Source organism: Morchella importuna (genome assembly GCF_003444635.1).
Source record: "Morchella importuna strain M04M26 chromosome Unknown Morimp01GS017, whole genome shotgun sequence".
NCBI lineage: Eukaryota > Fungi > Ascomycota > Pezizomycetes > Pezizales > Morchellaceae > Morchella > Morchella importuna.
The window spans coordinates 631,901-651,127 of NW_025763414.1; the positions used below are offsets into that span (position 1 = coordinate 631,901).

At 46.3% G+C, this 19,227-nt stretch overlaps 4 protein-coding genes across 4 annotated transcripts; 1 reads left to right on the forward strand and 3 right to left on the reverse strand.

Moving 5' to 3' along the window:
• Nucleotides 1–1,811: 1,811 nt before the first annotated feature.
• Nucleotides 1,812–4,458, forward strand: LAJ45_06068 (uncharacterized protein; the record flags this gene model as incomplete). Its single annotated transcript, XM_046115636.1, has 12 exons — nt 1,812–1,898; nt 1,981–2,064; nt 2,139–2,294; nt 2,360–2,672; nt 2,728–2,757; nt 2,807–2,878; nt 2,974–3,066; nt 3,461–3,586; nt 3,672–3,686; nt 3,938–4,094; nt 4,294–4,373; nt 4,448–4,458. 12 exons carry the CDS (start codon nt 1,812–1,814, stop codon nt 4,456–4,458), a joined length of 1,224 nt encoding a protein of 407 aa, XP_045971220.1.
• Nucleotides 4,459–7,144: 2,686 nt separating this feature from the next.
• LAJ45_06069 (uncharacterized protein) lies at nt 7,145–8,754 on the reverse strand (the record flags this gene model as incomplete). The annotated part of the gene is made up of 4 exons (XM_046115637.1): nt 7,145–7,798; nt 7,882–8,238; nt 8,296–8,439; nt 8,527–8,754. The coding sequence occupies 4 exons, from the start codon at nt 8,752–8,754 to the stop codon at nt 7,145–7,147; spliced, it is 1,383 nt and encodes a 460-aa protein (XP_045971221.1).
• Nucleotides 8,755–9,913: 1,159 nt separating this feature from the next.
• On the reverse strand, nt 9,914–13,553 carry LAJ45_06070 (uncharacterized protein; the record flags this gene model as incomplete). The annotated part of the gene is made up of 5 exons (XM_046115638.1): nt 9,914–9,961; nt 10,035–10,445; nt 10,528–10,602; nt 10,687–13,209; nt 13,284–13,553. 5 exons carry the CDS (start codon nt 13,551–13,553, stop codon nt 9,914–9,916), a joined length of 3,327 nt encoding a protein of 1,108 aa, XP_045971222.1.
• Nucleotides 13,554–15,966: 2,413 nt separating this feature from the next.
• On the reverse strand, nt 15,967–18,593 carry LAJ45_06071 (uncharacterized protein; the record flags this gene model as incomplete). Its single annotated transcript, XM_046115639.1, has 4 exons — nt 15,967–17,047; nt 17,110–17,203; nt 17,268–17,901; nt 18,075–18,593. The coding sequence occupies 4 exons, from the start codon at nt 18,591–18,593 to the stop codon at nt 15,967–15,969; spliced, it is 2,328 nt and encodes a 775-aa protein (XP_045971223.1).
• Between the last annotated feature and the right edge of the window lie 634 nt (nt 18,594–19,227).

A 19,227-nucleotide genomic window follows, 5' to 3' on the forward strand; every position in this document is an offset into this window, starting at 1 on the left:
ATGATCATCCCTTCTTAAAGGGCTGTGCAAAATTTGATTTTATTACTTGATTTTATTTATTCATCAAATAAAATTGAAATTCAAGCCAGCCAGCTGTGCAGACGATTGTGATGGCTCGAATCGCACGCCGGCCAAAAGAACGAACGAACCGCAGGTAAGCAGATTGAGCGATATTCCCAGTTTTATATGCGATTTTCTTTATTGCGCCACGAAAGGAAACAGGATGGAAAAGCTCCTCGGTTTCCAGCTGGTTTCCACTGCAGGAGGCAGATACCCGGAAGGGAAAGGGGTGTTTTTTATAAAGGCCTGCATGGCCTGCATAATCATACACACACTTTGCCGGGAGTGGAGGGTTGGTGTCAAGGATTGGGGGGGAGCTCCGATAACAGTGATTGTTGTATCAACTCAGATCAGAGGTACCTTACAAAGAGGTTCACGATTCCTATGTGCCCTACCCTATCCAGATATGTGTTCCTGGATGTTCGGATTCAGTCTTCCCCTCATTCACTCACCGATACTCGACCGGGAGGATCAGGAGTCGAAGCGAGGGGCGGCTGCCGGGAGATGTTGTATGACTCGGGGGTAGCAAGATCACGGCGGCAATCGGTGGTGGTGTCTTAAACCGATGTGCACCCGTACCCGCGTAATAATAATAATTCATAGTCTCCACTCTATCGTCGGCGGGGTCACTCGATTCATGTTGAGTTTGCAGAGAGTGTTTGCGCCTGTTTGTGTCTTGCTGCAGTCAGTGCGCAGAGGAGTGTTATCGGCCCGTGGAAATGGCCTTCAAATATGAGGGATGAGGGAATGTAGTGCGGAGTAACTGGTATGGCAGAAGATACGTACATGTGGAGGGAACTCTAGAGTCGATAGGTGATATCGGTGATATAGAAGTATGTATGACATTGTAAGGCACATGTACAGCCGCATTCGAAAAGTATTGGCACCCTACTATATTGAGTCGTTCATGAATTGTGGCCCACCAAAAACCATGGCACTCGCGCATACTCAACTTATTGATAGGTATGACCGCAATAGAGACATTGCAGCTCTCTCTGGCAATTGTCTCGAATATGAGAATTGAAAAGCAGAAAGGACTGCCTCGTGAGTTTGGCTCGGAGGTGCCAATACTTTTCAAATGCGGCTGTACGTGCCAGTGGTGCACTCCATAGTAGGTACATGTACATACTGTGCCATGGGAATGATATGAGGTTTGCAGGGTGTGGGTTGTAGTGAATGGGAGTGGAGGGATTTGCAGGTCATTCCCCACGATACTAGAAGCCAGCAAGCCAGCCAGCAAGCACGATAGCCTACAGCCCAACAGTTCTCTCCGCACTGGGCGCCCCTTCACTCCCGGCTTCTTCCTCTCCTCTTACATAGATCCTCTCCTTCCCTCCAGTAAACTGTTCCTTCACCAAGCCTCTTACCCTCCACGGTCCCCCACCCAGAACAACGGTTGACTAGTTTAGCTCAGACCCATCACCGCCTCCGCCTCCACTAACGCAGAGAGAATCTGCATCACTTATACGGCGGCGTGCCCACCTCCTTCCTTCTCTTCACCATCCTTCTCTCCCCTCGCGTGATCACTCCCAAACACCTTCTTAAGGCCGCACCCTCCCTTTGATTTTGTCCACAAACATTCTACTTATTCCTTCTGGATATCATCATCCCTAGCAGCTTCTATTGCTTCTCTCTGTAACTATACAACGTCAAAGCACAAAACAGATATAGTCCGTGTGGCATTCCTCCCAGCACCAACAGCAACCCCCTCGCTTTGGGAATTAGCCTCTCGATATAACAACAACCCCGAAATGTCTTCCGATGAACGAAAGATCGCGGAGCGTATGCTCATGAACGAGTTGAAAGAGTTGCAAAAGGAAAACTGGGTGGACGTCGAGGTGAGTCCGATAACTTCTTTTTTCCCACGAAACTCCAGATGCCACCCTTCAGGGTACTAACGATTCTATTTTCTACGGACAGCCACGTGATGGAAATCTATTCCTCTGGGACGTCGCCTTGATCGTCGTAAATCCGACCTCGTTGTACTCGGGTGCCTATCTCAAGGTATGATTCGCCCCCGTGTTCATGTGCCTTTGGTTACCAGTTTTATTAACTGAGTGTTTTTTTTTTACTGCCAGGCTGAACTGAAAATCCCGAAAAACTACCCTATGAGCCCACCCGAATTCCGCTTCGCCCGCCCACTATTCCACCCGAATATTTACAAGGACGGCAAGCTATGCATCTCCATCCTCCACGCACCAGGCGAAGACGAGACATCAGGAGAACTTCCGTCGGTACGTTCACATGACCGTTCTTTATCTGTTACGTAAGAGGCAGATTATCTAACTTTGACTTTTAGGAACGCTGGTCGCCAGCGCAGCGCATATTCACCGTCCTCATCTCCATCCTATCCCTTCTGGACGATGCCGAGGTCTCAAGCGCAGCCAATGTTGACGCTGGCGTCATGCTGCGAAAAGACCCAGAGGGCTACAAGAAGGTGGTTCGGGAGAACGTCGAGGCCTCTAGGAGAGACATTCCAGAGGGATTCCATATGCCTCTGACTGTAGAGAGCGCCCCACCAGAGAAGGAAGAGGTTGATGACGACTTTTGGTGCGAGTCTGAGATGGAGAGCGACTTTGGCGAGGACGACAGCGACGAGGAGATGACGTTCGGTACGATTACTCCCCCCAAAATAGAACAGGCCAACCACTAACTCGCGTATCTTAGACGATGATGAGGAATCCGACCCTGAGACTGGTGAGGATGAGAGGAAGAGCAATTGATTTAGGTCATTTTCCATCAATAGTTCACTACAACACTCCCAATACTACATCGCCAACACTCCTGAAGACCATCTTTGAATCGATACTCTTGAGAAGTATAGCCACATAAAGTTCTATTCCGTTTATCACCACTTTCTTCTCTCCTTTCCTTCTTATGTGTTTTTTCTTAGCGTATCTGAGATTAAATTAGCGTTGCATTGTGTTTACATAATAATTCCCGTTCAAATTTCCTCTTGTTCGGCATCAACATCTTACAGTGATCCTTCACGGAGTCTTCATGGCGGTTGGTGTTTTATTCTTTCTTTCTTTTCAATGGTGGGTGGAATGGGTGGGTGGGCATTTGGCAAGGCATAAGTTATCTATACTTATTATCATATTTTCTATCTATGGTATGTTACTATTCAGGGGCGGGGGGGTAAAGGGCGCTTTTTCTCTCTCGGGTCTACTTTGTCTTGTTATTTATTCGTTCAAGCTTCCCAGAAAAACTCAAAATTATTATTTACTGTCAAGTTGAATCTATGGGGATGTAAAAAGGGGATCGATGAGCCAAATATATGTAGCTATCTTAACATATTTATCTAGAGCGCCTGTTTCCGTCGCCACGTTCCCTGATTTCTGTTTGTTTTTAAGCCTGGTCCTATTAGCAACCAGGTTGATTTTGTGGTTTATATCTTCAGGTCTTGGAATTATCTGTGTTGTTGTTTTTGTCAAATTCTGGGGAAAGTGTTTCCCTGTCGGAAAAGCTCTCCCCCCTTCTTTGCCAAGTTCCTCGTTTCTTCTGAGGCTCTGTAACCGCCAATCAGGTGCGATCTGTGATCAACAGCTGACAGCTGATCTTGCGGCTCGAGCCGTGAGTGTGGTGACACAGAAATCTAATTTGTGAAACAGCATATGCCGCTTTGGGTATGCCGAGTGAGATTTTGTGAATGAGAGCAATGTCAGAGGAAAGGACTGTCCCTTCAGGTCAACGGTACGTATAATAAGCTTTTTTCTTCCAGCGTAGACCGACGCCCGCTTAACTTAGAGCCAACGAGCCACATCAGGGGCTAACCTGAAACTACCACCACCTTTTCCCGCGGATTTTAACCGTACATATAAGTTTCCCCCCCTCTCTCTTTTCTGTGTCGTAAACAGATAATACTTATCAAAACCAGAAGAGATTCTCATGGTCTCCTCTAGAGTTAATCACAGACAGCTACTCGGTTGTTCTCTCAATCCCTCAATCCTTCCAGAAATATCAATTTCCTATTGTCGCCCACTGGCCTCGAGGCGGTTCCGTGTTAACATTCGCTCCAAGAATGTCTTTGGATGGTATGTGTTCCTGAACGGAATATGACAGGCCTTTGAATCAAGTTTTTCGGAGGAAAAACGAGAACTCTAGTACTTATTAGTCGAATACACCAAACCCTGTCTTTCTACTCCCGATCAAGAGCGGGGTTTCACTTACTACCGCTTTGCATTTGCTAGCGATAGCTATGGTAACCCCATACCTGACGCGAGCTTTCCTTAGCTGCCATGCCGATGATCGCTATACATGGAGTTTTCCTAGACGCTATGCGACTGAGCGTACATCTAAGATATATCTAGAGGGTGCGTGTCCCTGATAGCAAAATAGCGTAGCCATGAGGGACTTGGTACGGGTTGATAACAACGTGCACATATAGGTGGGTTGTGATGAAGTCGGTGGTTGCTATGGGAGCGGGGTTGCCATGGGAGCGGGGTTGCGATGAGGTGGGTGAGCACGTTGTCTGTCTGGGAGGCCGACTGAGGCGCGGAGTTTGACGGCGTGGAGTTGCAATGGATGACGTGAGATAATACAAGGGGATAGGCGAGGCTGAACAATTTAGCTAGTACTACAGGGAATTTAAGATTGATTCTTGACAATGCCATTTCTTCTTCATCTTCTTGCAAACTCTTGGATGGAGGATGAAGCAAGGGGGATGGATGGTGGATAATTCATGTTACGATTCCGAGTGATATATTGTGAGGATATGATAAGTGACTAAGCGTGGTAAGAACGAACACGTACTTTGGAAACACGTACTTTGGAAACTAACATTTCCGACTTCTTCTTCCATCCTTCCTGTAGAGAAATCAAAATTAAAACAGCCCCCCGGGTATTATTTCTCTCTGTTTACACAAAAAGAACAAAAGGTACTGCAACGGCGGCCCGTCACTACCCCCACTCCTTGAAGGTTCGAGCCCAGGACCTCGCGGTCCTGAGCAAACACACAGTGTCTCACCCGACGCTGGGTCTAAACCGTTAGACCGCTCGCCCTTGTTGGTATTGTGTGGGAAGTGATATTTAGCCTTGGTGGTATGCCAAGATGAAGCGGAACCCTAGCCCTTGGATTTCAAGACTTCCTCCTCCTTATCCTGATAAAACTCATCGATCAAACAACTTGAACTCATCAAGTTACTAACTAACTACAATTAGCAAGAGCATAGACGTATGAAGACAGATAGAACCATGTCAACAAATGTTACGCACCTCGTGAAGATATCCTTCCACATCAACTCCGGAACAAAATAGAGCTTCCCGGTTTCTTCTATTGGAATAATTTTCCTTGACAGCTGTCTTAAGAATGCACTTGGGTCAGGGATGTGCGCGCTGGTGTGTACATTCTTGCATTATCTAGGACCAACCCTGACCCTGGGCCAGCTGGGGTTGTCATTCTCTAGCCCAACGAGTGATATTTCATGAACCACAGGCGCAACCCAACAAAATCCACGGATAAAAACAAAAAGAATAGATGAGATATGTGGTCTTGGAGCTGATGGGAAGGTCTGCCCGCGTACTTTACATAAGGCGGTCACCTGTGCTCGGGCTGTATAGGGGATCAATCACGCTCACAGGCCTACGTGAGCGGGACAAATGAAGATGTCGCCCTGTGCACCCTAAGGCAGACGCCGAGATGGAATAACCCTGGCTCATTAGTAGATCTCTTTATCTCTCTAGATCTTATCTGCAATCAATAGCGGGAAATGGGTCTCTACAATCCGCTCCAGCAGCCACTGTATACGCAACAGTTCCGGTAATGCGCCGGATCGGGTTTCAGTAGGACAATTGCCAGAGGAGGTGGGTTTGGTTCCCCCGAGGCATGTTGCAATAAAATTAAATGTAGTAAAGTACATCTTCTTTTAAGTAATAGTGGTCTAGATTGCAGAGCAAAGGACTTACGTGCCTTCCGATACAGGCGCCGCTCTGGAAATGTGGTTAATTGATATGGCGGGGTCGGACGGAATACAATGATCACAAGGGTCGTCACTTTGTTCTACCAGAGAGGCATGTATAGTATACAGCCTAGGATCTGGAAAATTTAAGGTTCTAAATTATTTTCTATCCTCTATAAGCTTCTATCGTCGATCTCACATAGCTCGAGCACAGCGTACCCGGGCCTTTGCAGTCAATCGGACCATCTCATGACCACCTGAGCTTACTTCTGCGCCCTTTGTGACCTAAAAGATTCCTAATTGGGCTCTATTCAATAGTGAGGGCGCCAGGTGAAAGTTAAAGGTCCCCGAAAGATTTTTTTCCATCTATACCAACATTTTATCTTGATAGAAGAGCGGCCAAAACAAACCCGTCTTGGCAATAAATATTTCCTATAAATTCGCCAGTTTCCCCTCATCTTAAAACTCTAGTGCTGCTTTTGGGGGCCAATCGCCAGCTGGGAGTACCACTCTCAGTAGCACATGCTACCTCTCCCGAGTCCCTTGATCTCCCAGGCTCAAAATCCTTTTGAGCTGGAAACATGGCTTCATCTCTGGTTCTCCGGTCTCAATTTTGTTTGGGGCGGGGGCCGTCGACGCTACGGTTGGAGCAATCCACGGTGGGTTAGGGTTCTTTCTTCTTTTCTTTAGAAAGTGTTAAGGATTGAGGGCTATCTGTGCGCCCATAGGTTGCGATAGACTAAAGCTTTCCACGAAAAAGGATCGAACATGCTGGGACCGCGGGCGCCCAAGAATTGTAGACATGAGTAAATCGAAACCACATAGTCCGTGGTTATGGGCTCTGATTTGTTGATTCGTGTAATACCAGCAGTAGCTCATGCTTGACCAGCTCCGAGATGCTCAGCCAAACCCAGCGATAAGACTGGATATAATCATTACCAGGTCCAGGTCACTTTTCATTCTTGGTTTATAATAGTCACCGTTCCAGTATATTACTTACACTTCTGGTGTTGCATTGTTTGATGCGACGCTTTCTGAGGGGAGAACCTTTACTTCCCATATTATATCCGGACAGACCCATTCATAAATGAGCCATCATCATCAACCAAGTCTGTCCAACGTACGGTGGCCAGCCAGCCAGTTACTAGTTTGGCGGTTTGACCCTTCCCTTTTTTCAAATCGCCGTTTCACTTTTCCTTGATTTGGGCCATCATCATCTTCCACTTACGATATTCCTCATCCTCCTCCCTCTCCTTCCTCTCCTTCCACCTCCTATACTCCCTCTCCTCCCTCTCCTCCACACTCCCCTCCTTCCACAACCTTAGCACCTCAAATCCAACCTCCACAGTAATCAATAAAATAATCATCCACTCCAACCCCAGCGAATGCTTCTCACTCAGCCTCTCGCGCAGCACCTCCACAATCCCCGACGCATAGTCCAGCTTCTCATTCAGCTGTCTTATGCGCACATTGACATCCAGCGCCCTCCCCACACTCTCATAATACCCCTCGAGCCCCAACTCGTGCCGCGAGTCCCAGAATATATCAGGCAGTGAGTCCGTCAACTCAGAATACAGATTCAGCTGCGCGCGGAACTCCAGCAGCTCGCCCGTCTTGCGCAAGATAAAGCTGCGCGTGAACGGTAGTCTGCTGCCGCGGCTCAGTAGCGTGGGGATTGTGCTCGTGCCGGCAAGGTACTCATTCAGCAGGCTCTCGAGCACGGCTAGCTTTGTGCTACGGGCCAGGCCGGATGAGAAGGCGATCTTGGCGAGCGTGATGTTGAGCTCGTCGGGGGCGCCGAGGGCCTGCTGCTGCTGGTGGTGGTCCCAGTGCTCGGGGTGCTGGTTGGGGCATCGGCAGTGTGCTCGGTGAGGGGGTAGTTGATAGAGGGAGCGGTACCGAGGATGATGATGTCGCCGCCGACACGGGAACGGCGGAGGCGAGGGTCTTCAATGTATTCGAGGTCTTCGGTCTCGACTTCGTTGGTTTGTGCCTTTTCGGCGGCGGGAAGGAGGGTGTTTGCTAGTGAGGAGACGCGCGGAGAGGGGACAGACCATGAGACGATGTTTCCGGAGGGGAAGATGAAGATATCGCCAAGCTCGCCGTCGTTGTTGGCTGTGGCCGTGTTTGTAGCTCCGGTGTCGGTGGTAGGGAGCCGGAGGTGGAGCACTTGGTCTACGAGGCCGGTGGAGTTGGGGTCGATTGTGTATCCCTTCCGTAGAAGGATGAGCGCTGCGAGGGAGAGGTCGTATTTCTCGGCGGTACAATAGGCTGTGCATAACTAACATAATATCTATCAGACCAGTTCCGGCCTCATCGTGGAGGAAAGGCAACATACTTTGGTTTTCCTCCGCTGTTCGCCACCATAGTAGCCCGCTGTGCTTTTTGCTGCTTCCGAGGCGGCGGCAACTCTTCGCAGTGAGATCTTGCTGGATTGTGATCGTGCGGATTTCTTTTTCTGGAATGTCTGTTCTGGTGCGTCCTGTTCCGTTTTCATGGCTATACGTTAGCAGCAGATAAATTTAAAATAGCATATTCATATTCCTAGATCTATAAAAGGATTGCAAACTTCTTGAACAGCTACTACTGTAGCTGGAGCTGGTGCAGAGGAAGGAGTGCTATTCCTACTCCGCTGTAGCCTAGAGATGCAAGTCGACGAGAATACCCTCCTCGGCCATCGTATTAACACAGGGTGTGTATGTGGGATTCTATATAGTTGTTTCTGTGATTTTATCACACCCAGATGCAGTGGCGCCACTGTGAATAATAGGCGTCGTGGGAGTGTTAACGGGGGCATGGTGAATGATCGACTGTAGTGAAATATTATGCCCTCAAAGGAACGTAGATAGAAGAGATTGTTAACACTCGTGCGCCGAGCCTCGAAATGAATTGACCCTTGTCTGCCGGCTAGCTGGTGGGAATTGTCGAGTCGGAGGAGGCTCTGTGCATAGACCGGGTAACGATGATGTCATTTCTGCACTGATTATCACTCGACGGTTGCTGTTGAGTCAGCAGATCGTTGGTAGGACGCTACCATGATGGCCCATGGCCGTGAATTAGGAGCTTCTGTAACTACACGCATCTGACAGAAATGTGTACGGTGTTACTCGGAATAATTGATGGGTTTAGCTAGTGATTTGTATCGGTGATGACGGAGAAGAAGAAGAAGGAAGAGATGCATGAAAGTCACGCTTTATGTATGGTAGATGATTGATGATAGAGGGAGGGTCTTCTAATTAACACGAAGATATACCAGCCAGTCTGGTATATCTGTTATATTTGTACAGTGCTGAGTGTTCTCTCTATCATATAGCTATGAATACAGTGTTAACTGCTGACTAACCCTTCTCGGTAGTCTCGTTACAAGATACATGTATGTACTAACATAGACAAAGGGTATTTGTGCATGTGAGAATAATTATACATGTAGTGATAATATTAAATGTACATGTATTAATTGATGGCCGTCTAACATCGGTTAACCGTCTTCCACGCACAGTCTCGCTACACATCATACATGTCTTTTGGTAGTATACTAGTGAGTGGACACTACATGTATTCCCCAACCGCAAGTGAGGAAATAGATCTACAACCAATATATAACATGCGTTAGTTTATACGGGCATCGCATCAGCTTAACTCCGGCGGAGGTAAGTCTGTACATTCCCGGTTAACATCCGCGCATGCCATGCATATTAGGCACTGCTGATATCCCTACACCGCAAAGTAAAATATTTTATTTCTAAAGCGTTCACCAATAGGACACAACCAGACATAGGGTATAATCCACAAAAGTAGATTTTCATGTCAGGAAAAAATGACCTTACTATCCTTCATATGGTATACAGTAACATGTGTGTTGATATTCCCCCCTCTCCGCACCAGAAAAAATCCATCCAATCCTAATTGCTACCTCTTGGACTAAGTGATACTTATGAATGTTCAAGAGGTTTAGACTAGGATGACTTGATTAATAGCGCTGTCTCTCTCCAGAAGTCGATTTGCTACCACGATAGCCACCCCTATGTCCATTTCTGGGATTGGTCGAGTTTCCCTCAAGAACAAAAGAAAAATTACCATTGTGGCTCTGGTGCTGATTGCTTTGATCTCTATGGCTTTGGAATTTGTTGACTTGAGGTTGATGGTCTTGAACGTGGTAGTTATGCGAATTGTAGCTATGGGAACTATAGCTATGAGAATGGTAGCTTTGAGGGGGATGACCCTGAGGGGGATGACCCTGAGGGGGATGACCCTGAAGGTGATAGCCCTGGGGAGTACGAGTCTGTGGTAAATGACCTTGATTATAGTGATCTTGAGGGTAGTGGCCTTGTGGTTGGTGACTGTGAGAGTGATACTCATGAGGGTGATGAATTTTTGGAGACTGGTAATCTCGAGGACCATTGCTTTGATTGTGATAAAAGCCTTTAAAACGAGGGCCTGCAGGAGGCGGCGGCGGAAGGAGCGTTTGTAGTCCCTTCTCCGCCATATCTGGTTCAACCTGCGGATTCAGATTCACATCGGCCCGTAGAGGTTCCTCCTTGCTGTTGGAATCTTCTACACAGTTTTGAACCTTTGATGTCTGTTGAACTTTAATTTGGGGAGAAGCTTCTTTGCCTGCGGCCTTCTTCGTAATGCTAGGCCCATCCTGCAAGGTTTGATAAGCTTCAATCATGATCATGGAAGCTGTAACCTTCGAGGTCTGATAAAACTCGGTTCGTGGGGATTCTACATTACTAAAAGCCCTCTTCGAGCGTTTTCCAATATCTAAACTCTTGCGAACCTCGACTTCGCAAACTTCCTTGTCTGTACCCTCCTTCACGAGGCTCCGTCTGGCCTTCGTGGTCGGGCGAACATCGGTTTGAGAAGCTTGTGAATCTTTGCTAGTGGCTTCTTTTTGGTCGGTCAGATTAGTGGGAGTAACCTTGGGGGTAGCGGATTTCTCCTTCGCAGCAATTTTTCCTGCTATGGGAGCTTTTTTGACTTTTATGTCCCGAATTGTATCAGAAATTGGGGTATTTTGGTGGTGCTTCTGTGAAGAACGTCGAGATCTGCTTGCTTCCCCGGATCTTTTCTGCTCATTTACCTCATTAGGAGTTGCAAAGATACTCTCTCGTATCTCTTTCTGGGGTTTAACTTTCACCAAACTTAGGGGTGGAGGGGATGGAGAGGGAGTGGAATGTTTGCGTTTGCGTCTAACTATGTCTCCAATAATTTTCTCTGCCGCATGATATTCACTGGATTCGCAATCACGGTCTCTATGACGACCACGATTCGGAGAACGGTCTTGAGCCTTGGTATGAGACTTTTCAGTTTCTCGCTCGCTTTTCTTTCGACGAGAGCCCTTGTAATTCGTGCTAGGGCTTTTAACCTCGTCGTGTTGACGATGGTAGGGGTCCTTGTGAGATTTTCCAGGACTATCAATATCGTCATTTCGGCGGCGGGAGCCCTTGTGTGATTTACTAGGACTATTCTTCTCATTGAGCCGACGGTCTAACTCCCTGGATTTGCTGGCACTATGACTCCGATCCTGTCGGCGACGAGAATCATTATAAGATCTATCAGGAATATCACTATCGTCATGTCGGCGGTGGGCGTCCCTTTGTGGTCTGCTCGGACTATCTTTCTCGTCGTATCGACGGCCGGAATCTTGAGAAGGCCCACTACGACTACGACTCTTATCCTGCTGGCGATAACGACGAGAATCGTTTTCTTTGGAAGCGGATCTACGGCGGCGGTGCTTACGAGAAGAACCCTTAACTTCATCAAACTCTTCGTAGTGCTTACGCTTCTCACCGGAATTCTTTAGACTTGAGGGATACTCCTTGAGACTATGATCAGATATCCCACATGACCTTCTGAACTCATTTGTCTTCTTGTTAGACCAATCGATAGGTTTTTTTCCATGCTGATTTTTCACTTCTTCAAGTTCCGTATGTGGAGAGTGGCGTTCGCGAATTGCCCGCGCGTGGTTCGGGGTCCCCTCGTGTTGAGTATGGTCCTCATAAGAACCTAAAGCAGCCTGCTGTAAACTCCGTTTGATCGTCAGATCGGTGTCTAGGAATTTTGACTTTTCAGAGAATGCGTTGCAGAGTTTTTGTTTGATGATCTCATTGGCTAACTTCATTGCAACTTCTAGCATTTGCTGGCGACCTGCAGCTTCGCCTTTTTGATAGGCCAGATCTCTCGCCATATCCGGCAAAGTATCCAAAGGTTCTGTTACTGATACCGGGCCTGAACGTTTCTTCGTCGCCGACAAACAGCGGTCCACCAATTCCCTATCATAATCCGGAATGTTCTCAGAGATTGAAGCACTGAAACCAAAGTAACCACCAACCGCTACGCTAATGGGTTTTTCTAAAGGCATATATCCACAGTTTATAAAGTCAAACATACCAAGAGACGTACTATAGTTGTCAATTGAGTGCGTGAGTTTAGCGTTATTATCGACTTCCAACACCCCCCAGAGGTTTTTATTGCCTAGATCCGTAGCTTCTCTCTTAGTAGACGGTGTGAATTCGCAGCTGTAATAGTCCCCTATCTCAGGACGGTTCTTGTCAATATCTTCACTCACAGGGATCGTTTGGTCATTATCCAGGCGTGCACCCCATTGCTTACGCAGCGGCCTCGGCTGATAAGTCACCCGCGACATCGGTCTTTTGTATGTGCGTCTATAGATGATAGTAGCTCTCCGTGAGCTCTTACAGCCTCGAAAACCATGAAAACGGTGCTCTGGATTGCACTCGTTGAAGTGAAGGTTTTGCAGAAGCCTGTTTTTGATTCCCTCCACGAAGTAGCGGCTTGGTTCTGCGAAAACCTTCTCTAATCCCTCCGTGGGTTTTGCATCTTCATTCACAGCTTCCATGTCTTCGGTAACTAGCGAGCAATTGTTTGCTTCGTTTTGAAGACAGCTGGTTTCACCGCTCAATGCCTTGGGCAGCCCAGGGCAATTAGACGTCGTGCAGGATTCTTTAAAGTCAGATTTGACCCGAGTCTCCTCTGCCTTTTGCTGTAAATCTTGTAGAACACACTCAGGTAAGAGATTGATGTTTTTATCGTTGTTTTGATGGCCTAGTTGTTCAATAAACAACTCATCTTGCTGTCTTGTGGTGGGTAGATCGTCATATGCCTCGAGCGGTCGATCATGTTCACTATTAAGGTGTGCGTTAGGAAGCGGCAACGACTCGGGAATTGATGTGTTTGGGGGTGTAGAGGCCCGTGTTGGAGATATTTCGGGCGCTGTAGAGTTTAAAGACTATTGGGGGAAGAGGGTCAGATTGCTGCAAAGGATATAAAACTAGAAAAGGACTGAAAGAACCTGAATCTTACAAAATCATCGGCCTCAGAAACCATCTTTAGAAGTATCTCGACAGTAACCATATCTTCCGGGAGGAACCGCTCGGTTTCCGCAGTCGGTATTGTGTCGGCATTCCGTTTCGCTATTTCTCGAAGCGGTGTTTCTCTCTTCACATGGACTTTTTGAACAGGGTCCCACCTCACATACTCGTCTTCTTCCCCTTCCTCAATATCATCATCCCCATCGGAATCAGGCTCCGCAAGGTAAGGATACATTCGTAGGATCTCCTCCGAGTAGTTCATTTTTAATTTCCTCCATCTATATCTAGCGTTGGAAGGCTCTGATGGATCGAGAGCAGCGTAGTCTTGTTGCACAGTCTGTTTATTCCCCGCTCCGGTATTTCCGCAAATGGGGGGGGACATTTCATCATTCGCATATGAATTCACAGATTTTTTCCCGGTTGGTTCTGATGAAATGATCATTCGAACAAAAGCCTAGGACGGCGGAGGATGATGTGTGGAGGAGGGTGGAGGCTCAAGGAGGGGGCTGATGGTTATAAACGAATACACTCTAAGCTGGGTAACCAAAGCCTGAGGGGTGCTAGCTAGTCAGAGAGAGTGATGTTGACCACAAAAGTTTTTCTCTTTGAAACTTTAAGCAACCTGTTCTCGGAAGATCCAAGACCTGTGGTTTTTGATGCCTACCTACGCAGCAGCGATTGGTCGGATCAAACCTTTTGGTTTATCTTAATAAAATGAGTCAACTGTCTGAAGAAGTACTTGGACCCTTCAGATGAAAGCCCAAGAGCCTAGCCCTTTAGACGTCCTGAACCCATATCCGATGACCCAAAGAACGCTAGACTTGGCGGAAACCGACATGAAGATGATACGAGCTTGGAGCGTTGTTATTGGTTGCAACCTCGTTGTTACGAGAGGCAATTGCATGGATTCGAGTGACGAGTCATGATTCAATACACAGCTACGAGTTATGTTACTAAAATAAGTTTTTCTCAGAAATTGCCGGTATGAATTATAGTCACTCTTCGATAGTACTGTGATGGAGGATTTACGTTAGAATGAATGGTCCAAAATTTGAATTCGAATCGGATAGATATCTTCGTTATAAATAAAGGATAATTGCATATATATATATACAACGTCCCGGCCCGATGGACTTGGAAATATTCCCTAATCTAGCCAGACCACGAAATCTGGCGCTGTTTTTGGTGTATAGCCACCCAACTGCTGGACCCATCTATAGATGCCATACATAATCTGCTATCTGCAAGGGATAATTAGAAGAAAAACCGACAGAGCTAGAGCGAAGGCGGAAACAGAAACCAACAAGTTGATGTGTATTGATAGCTAGTAGGATGTCTAAGCACTTCATTTTATACTTTTGCGATTGTAACAAACCGGAAACTCTATTCATTAAATGAATAATAAAAATCCAAGTGAGCCATATGCATAATTTTAGTTCGTTCTCTCATTAACATAAAAAAATCTTTTAGATCATCTCCGCCTTTCTTAATCCGGGCAATGGATGCTTCCCTAAGGAGAGCTCTATATAACATTCCCCCCATATCGTATGTATCAAAAGGCTATATTTATGTCATATTTTTCTCTACACACCCAGCTCTCTAGTAGCCGTGGAAATGCATCAATTTTGACGTTTCCCATACAAAAAGCTGCGAGATACACATTATTTGATGCAATAACCGACCTACTGTGTGTTAAAGGCATTCCTGTCCCATTACCGACACTTTACCGACACCTTTACTAATGCATTTACCTATTAAAGGCAATAAGATACGACTTTACTGACGACATTCCCCGTTAAAGGCATGTTAAAGACAATAAAATACGACTTTACTGACTGTTTCCGGGGTTTCCTGTTCTCCACCGGAAAATCAATGTTTTCCGATGAAGCCCCTCCTCTAGATCTCGAGATAGTTGAGTCCCCAAGTAGAATATTTCGATGGGGTCATCAAATGATATCTGGCATCAATGGGCTTGTAACAGTTGGGGAATACAATTTCATTTTGGTGGATCCATTGTTTGGCATATACATGCAGGAAATTCTTGCTTAATGCTCCTGGTATAATAGTAGGGTGCTCGGTGATGATTCGTTTCATTGCCGATGGCCTTCGTCAATCATGTGAAGCATCACCGGTGGCCAAAACTTATCCCCCCATGTTTATACGCTCAAAATGTGTGACAGAAGCGTAACAGGTAAAGATATCAGTAAAGCCGTCTGTAAAGTCGTCTGCAAAGTCGTCTGATTTCCCTTAAAACGACTTTCCCTCTACCAAAATATTGACATTACCCACGTAAATCCAAGCTCGAAAAACGACTTTACCGACGGCTTTACCGAATACTATTTAATATTTTCAGGTACACATTTCCACGGCTCCTAGAGGCTAGTCTCCGGCCTAAGTGCTTCTTCAACAAGCCAAGTAGTAATCTTACCGCCCCCGGCCCTCTCTAATTATCTTGAGGACTTACTAACAGAGTTTACTATCGAAAGCTAAAAAATCAAAAGTACAAATATAAAGAGTGAGGGAAGAGGCTAAAGCGCCGACTTTCATCATAAATTCTCTAATTCTCTATAATCTGTATTGAAGTACGTATAAAATAAACATAATATGAATGGTGAGAAAAAACCACCAATATCATATAACAATTATAAACAACAAGTAAGTCCCATAATATAACTCTAATCTGTTGACCGCATCCCACGACCATCTCTAAGTACCATCTTCACCAACTGCTCCTCTCCTGGACCTAGTTCAATCTCATGTGCTATCTCAGAGGCATCCCACTTCCCTAATTTCACCATCGTAACAGGCAATGGCTCATTGTAGTTCTTACACTCCTTCCTGCTCGATCCTGGATGAATAGCATGACACCACAGTGCTTGATAAACATCGGGCTCATTCTCTTTCATGTCCATCACATCCGGATATCCCAGCTTCTTGATAGCACTTAGGACCATCGGGCAGTTCCAGTGCTCTCCCGCATTTCTGATCCTGAAATTCCACGTGGTACCGACTTTGACACGACAATAGGCCACGTACTTCTCCAAAGGGTCTTCAATTTTATCGTAGATCTGGTAGCCGCACTTGCTTGTAGTATAATCGTTGAACCATCTATCATTAGGATCGAGGCTCCAAAGCCCAACCTCTTTCCACACCTGCTCAGTGTCCTTCCCCCAGGGGCCGCAGTTACAGGGCATATTCTTGACTGAATTTCTTGGCTGTGCATCGATATGACCGTTGCTTGGGAAGCGATATCCATCGATGACGGTAGCCCAGTTGTGTGTTGAGAAGCATACAGGTACAGTGAACATACCAGGGGTGGTAGGGTCCCAGAGAGAGCCGATATTATCGCTACGGAGACTTCGGAAGATGCCGGCCGTGAGTGAGTAGGTGGGAGTAGTCTCACGGATGCCTTGAATGTAGGCTTGGACGGAGGAGGTGATTATATCAGTGATCTTGAGGTTCCATGGCTCATCATCTATGACATCGGCGCCGAAGAGCTTGTCGTTGCGCCATGAGGGGGCCCAGCCTCTGTTGTTCCATTTGTAGATATAACAGCAGTAACCCTCGACGCAGGCTTTGAAGACTTTGGGACCTGAGTTGTCTTTTTTGCAGGTCGCGGCACCAGCTTTCTGCTTCTCCACAGTGGGCCTATAATCTGTGGCAGTCCTACGGTAATCCTTGGAGCAGGTGATGTATACTGCTTGGGAGTTGATGGCCGCGTTTAGAGTTTTCAGCATTAGGCCACGTGTGAGGCCCCTAGTATGAGCGTTAATAACATATTCACTCATTAAATTATATATATATGAAATAATGCTTACGTCTCAGCACCAATATCTCTCCACAATTGTGCGTCACCAGACCTGTCAGGAAGAAAGTTTCCAGCCATGGTGAAATTGGAGAATATAGATGACCCTGCAAATATACTTATGTTAACACCATCCAGACACAAAGTATACAAATAAAGAACTCCACTAACCATCACTTTCCGCCAAAGCTCCGCTAAAGATGACATTGATGCCTTCTCTCAACGCCCCCCTTGCACGCATAGAGGAGGACCTAATAAATGCATCGAGTCTCATCTTGTTTGTCTCCCTCGGCTTTTCGTATCCAGGATGGCTTGCCTCAAAACTAATATATGAATTCAGGGTACCAAATGCATTGCTAATACCTGAGCCAATCTGTCCCATAAGGATATCGGTAAATCCCATCTTAGCAATCCTAGCGGTCTTGCCAGTACACTCAGACTTTTTGGTCCAGTACGCAAAGCTCTCCTCACGTGATTCAAGTCTGGACCATAGTAGATCACGCTCTTCGCGACTGACACCGTACTCGGGGACAGATAAGAACTCATCCTCCATAATATGCAAGTTGGTTTCAGCGATGGCAGCGTTCTCAGCGGCTGCACTGGCCATGTTGTCAAGTAGCTGGTTGATTTGAATCATACCACGCGCCATGGGGAAGAACTGGCCAAAGAGGAAAGAGAGAGTATTGACGGTATGTGTGAAGATCAGGGCCCAGGTTTGGTCATCCATGCCGGGTGTCCAGTAGAAAGTATCGGCGATGACAGGTACGAGCTGAGCCATATTTAGCTGGGCAGCAACAAGAGAGTCCTGAAAAATGTTAGCTTTACTCATAGACTTATTTTATACATGGATATCATAGCATGGGGCAGATATTAAGAAACCAGTGATAATTATCATTACCGCTAATCCTCACGTGCACCCAACACACAACTAAACCGAAAACGGTAAAATGGACAAAAAATGATGGAATAAAAACTTACATGCACCATCTTAGAAACCTCAACGATATTTACAGCACTTCTCAAAACAAACCATACTCTCCTTGCGACCTCTGGGTCTGCGACTTTTCTGACCACGTCTTGGCACTCGACCACACACCTGTGCACCGACTCGACGTCACATCTAAAATTAGTCTTTTTTAGCAAATCCTCAGCAATAAAGCCTACGATTCCTAATTCTTGAAACCGTTTTTTCTCGCTGTTGAGCAGAGTGTACTCTTTGATCCACTCGGTTGCACCGCTCGTCCACCAGTTCTCGATTGTTGGCGCAAACTCGGGCAGTTGGCAGATACAGTCAACCTCAGCTTCATGAGCGATGTGAGGGCGTCTAATTAGTTGAGTAGGATTTATATCTTCTGAGGGGGCGGTGATAGCTTGCGCAGATTGTTCGTAACAAGAATTAATGGAGCGAGCAAATTTGTCAGGATTTAATTGTACGAATTCTGCAGCATTGGCCAAATTGAAGAGCGCCATGCTGGCGAAAAGTGCGGTAGTTTTCATATTTGGCGATTTTATGTAATTTAGGGAGTTTAATGGTTTAAGGGTTTGGGGATTTAGAGAAATTTTTGTGGTTTGGTGATGCGCGAAATTTTGTTTCAGACGAAGATGAGGAGAAAAAAAGAAGAGTGAGAATGGGTGGAGGGAGGAAGGGTTTTATTCATCCATAGACGACGCAAGATTAATCTAGCCTTGAGTGTATATATATTCTTGCGTAATGAAATCGTTTAAAAGAGTGCTACTTTGGGAAACGATGTCAGAGTTTATCGTGTAATTTCGCAACACACGTAATGATTCATAGTGTGCCATTGACAATCCCGAACCTAAAAATATCAGAACGTTCTGTACTAATCTCTTACAGTAAAAATATCCTAGCAATCAATTATTTCACTATAGACGTCCTCTACTCTACCAGCTCGCTTGAAAACACACATACTTCCACCTCCGCCGTAACCCTAACCCACATGTATCTCAACTTCGTGTGATTTGTGCACCATGTGGAGTCGATACATCAAGCCAGACGAAGCCTTTACCCCCGCGGCAGAACATATCTCAATCTTAAAAGGTCTAGGGTAACGACTTGAACAAGATGAGAGGTGACGCGTGTTGATGTGAGATTAAGACGGCACTAGTACTT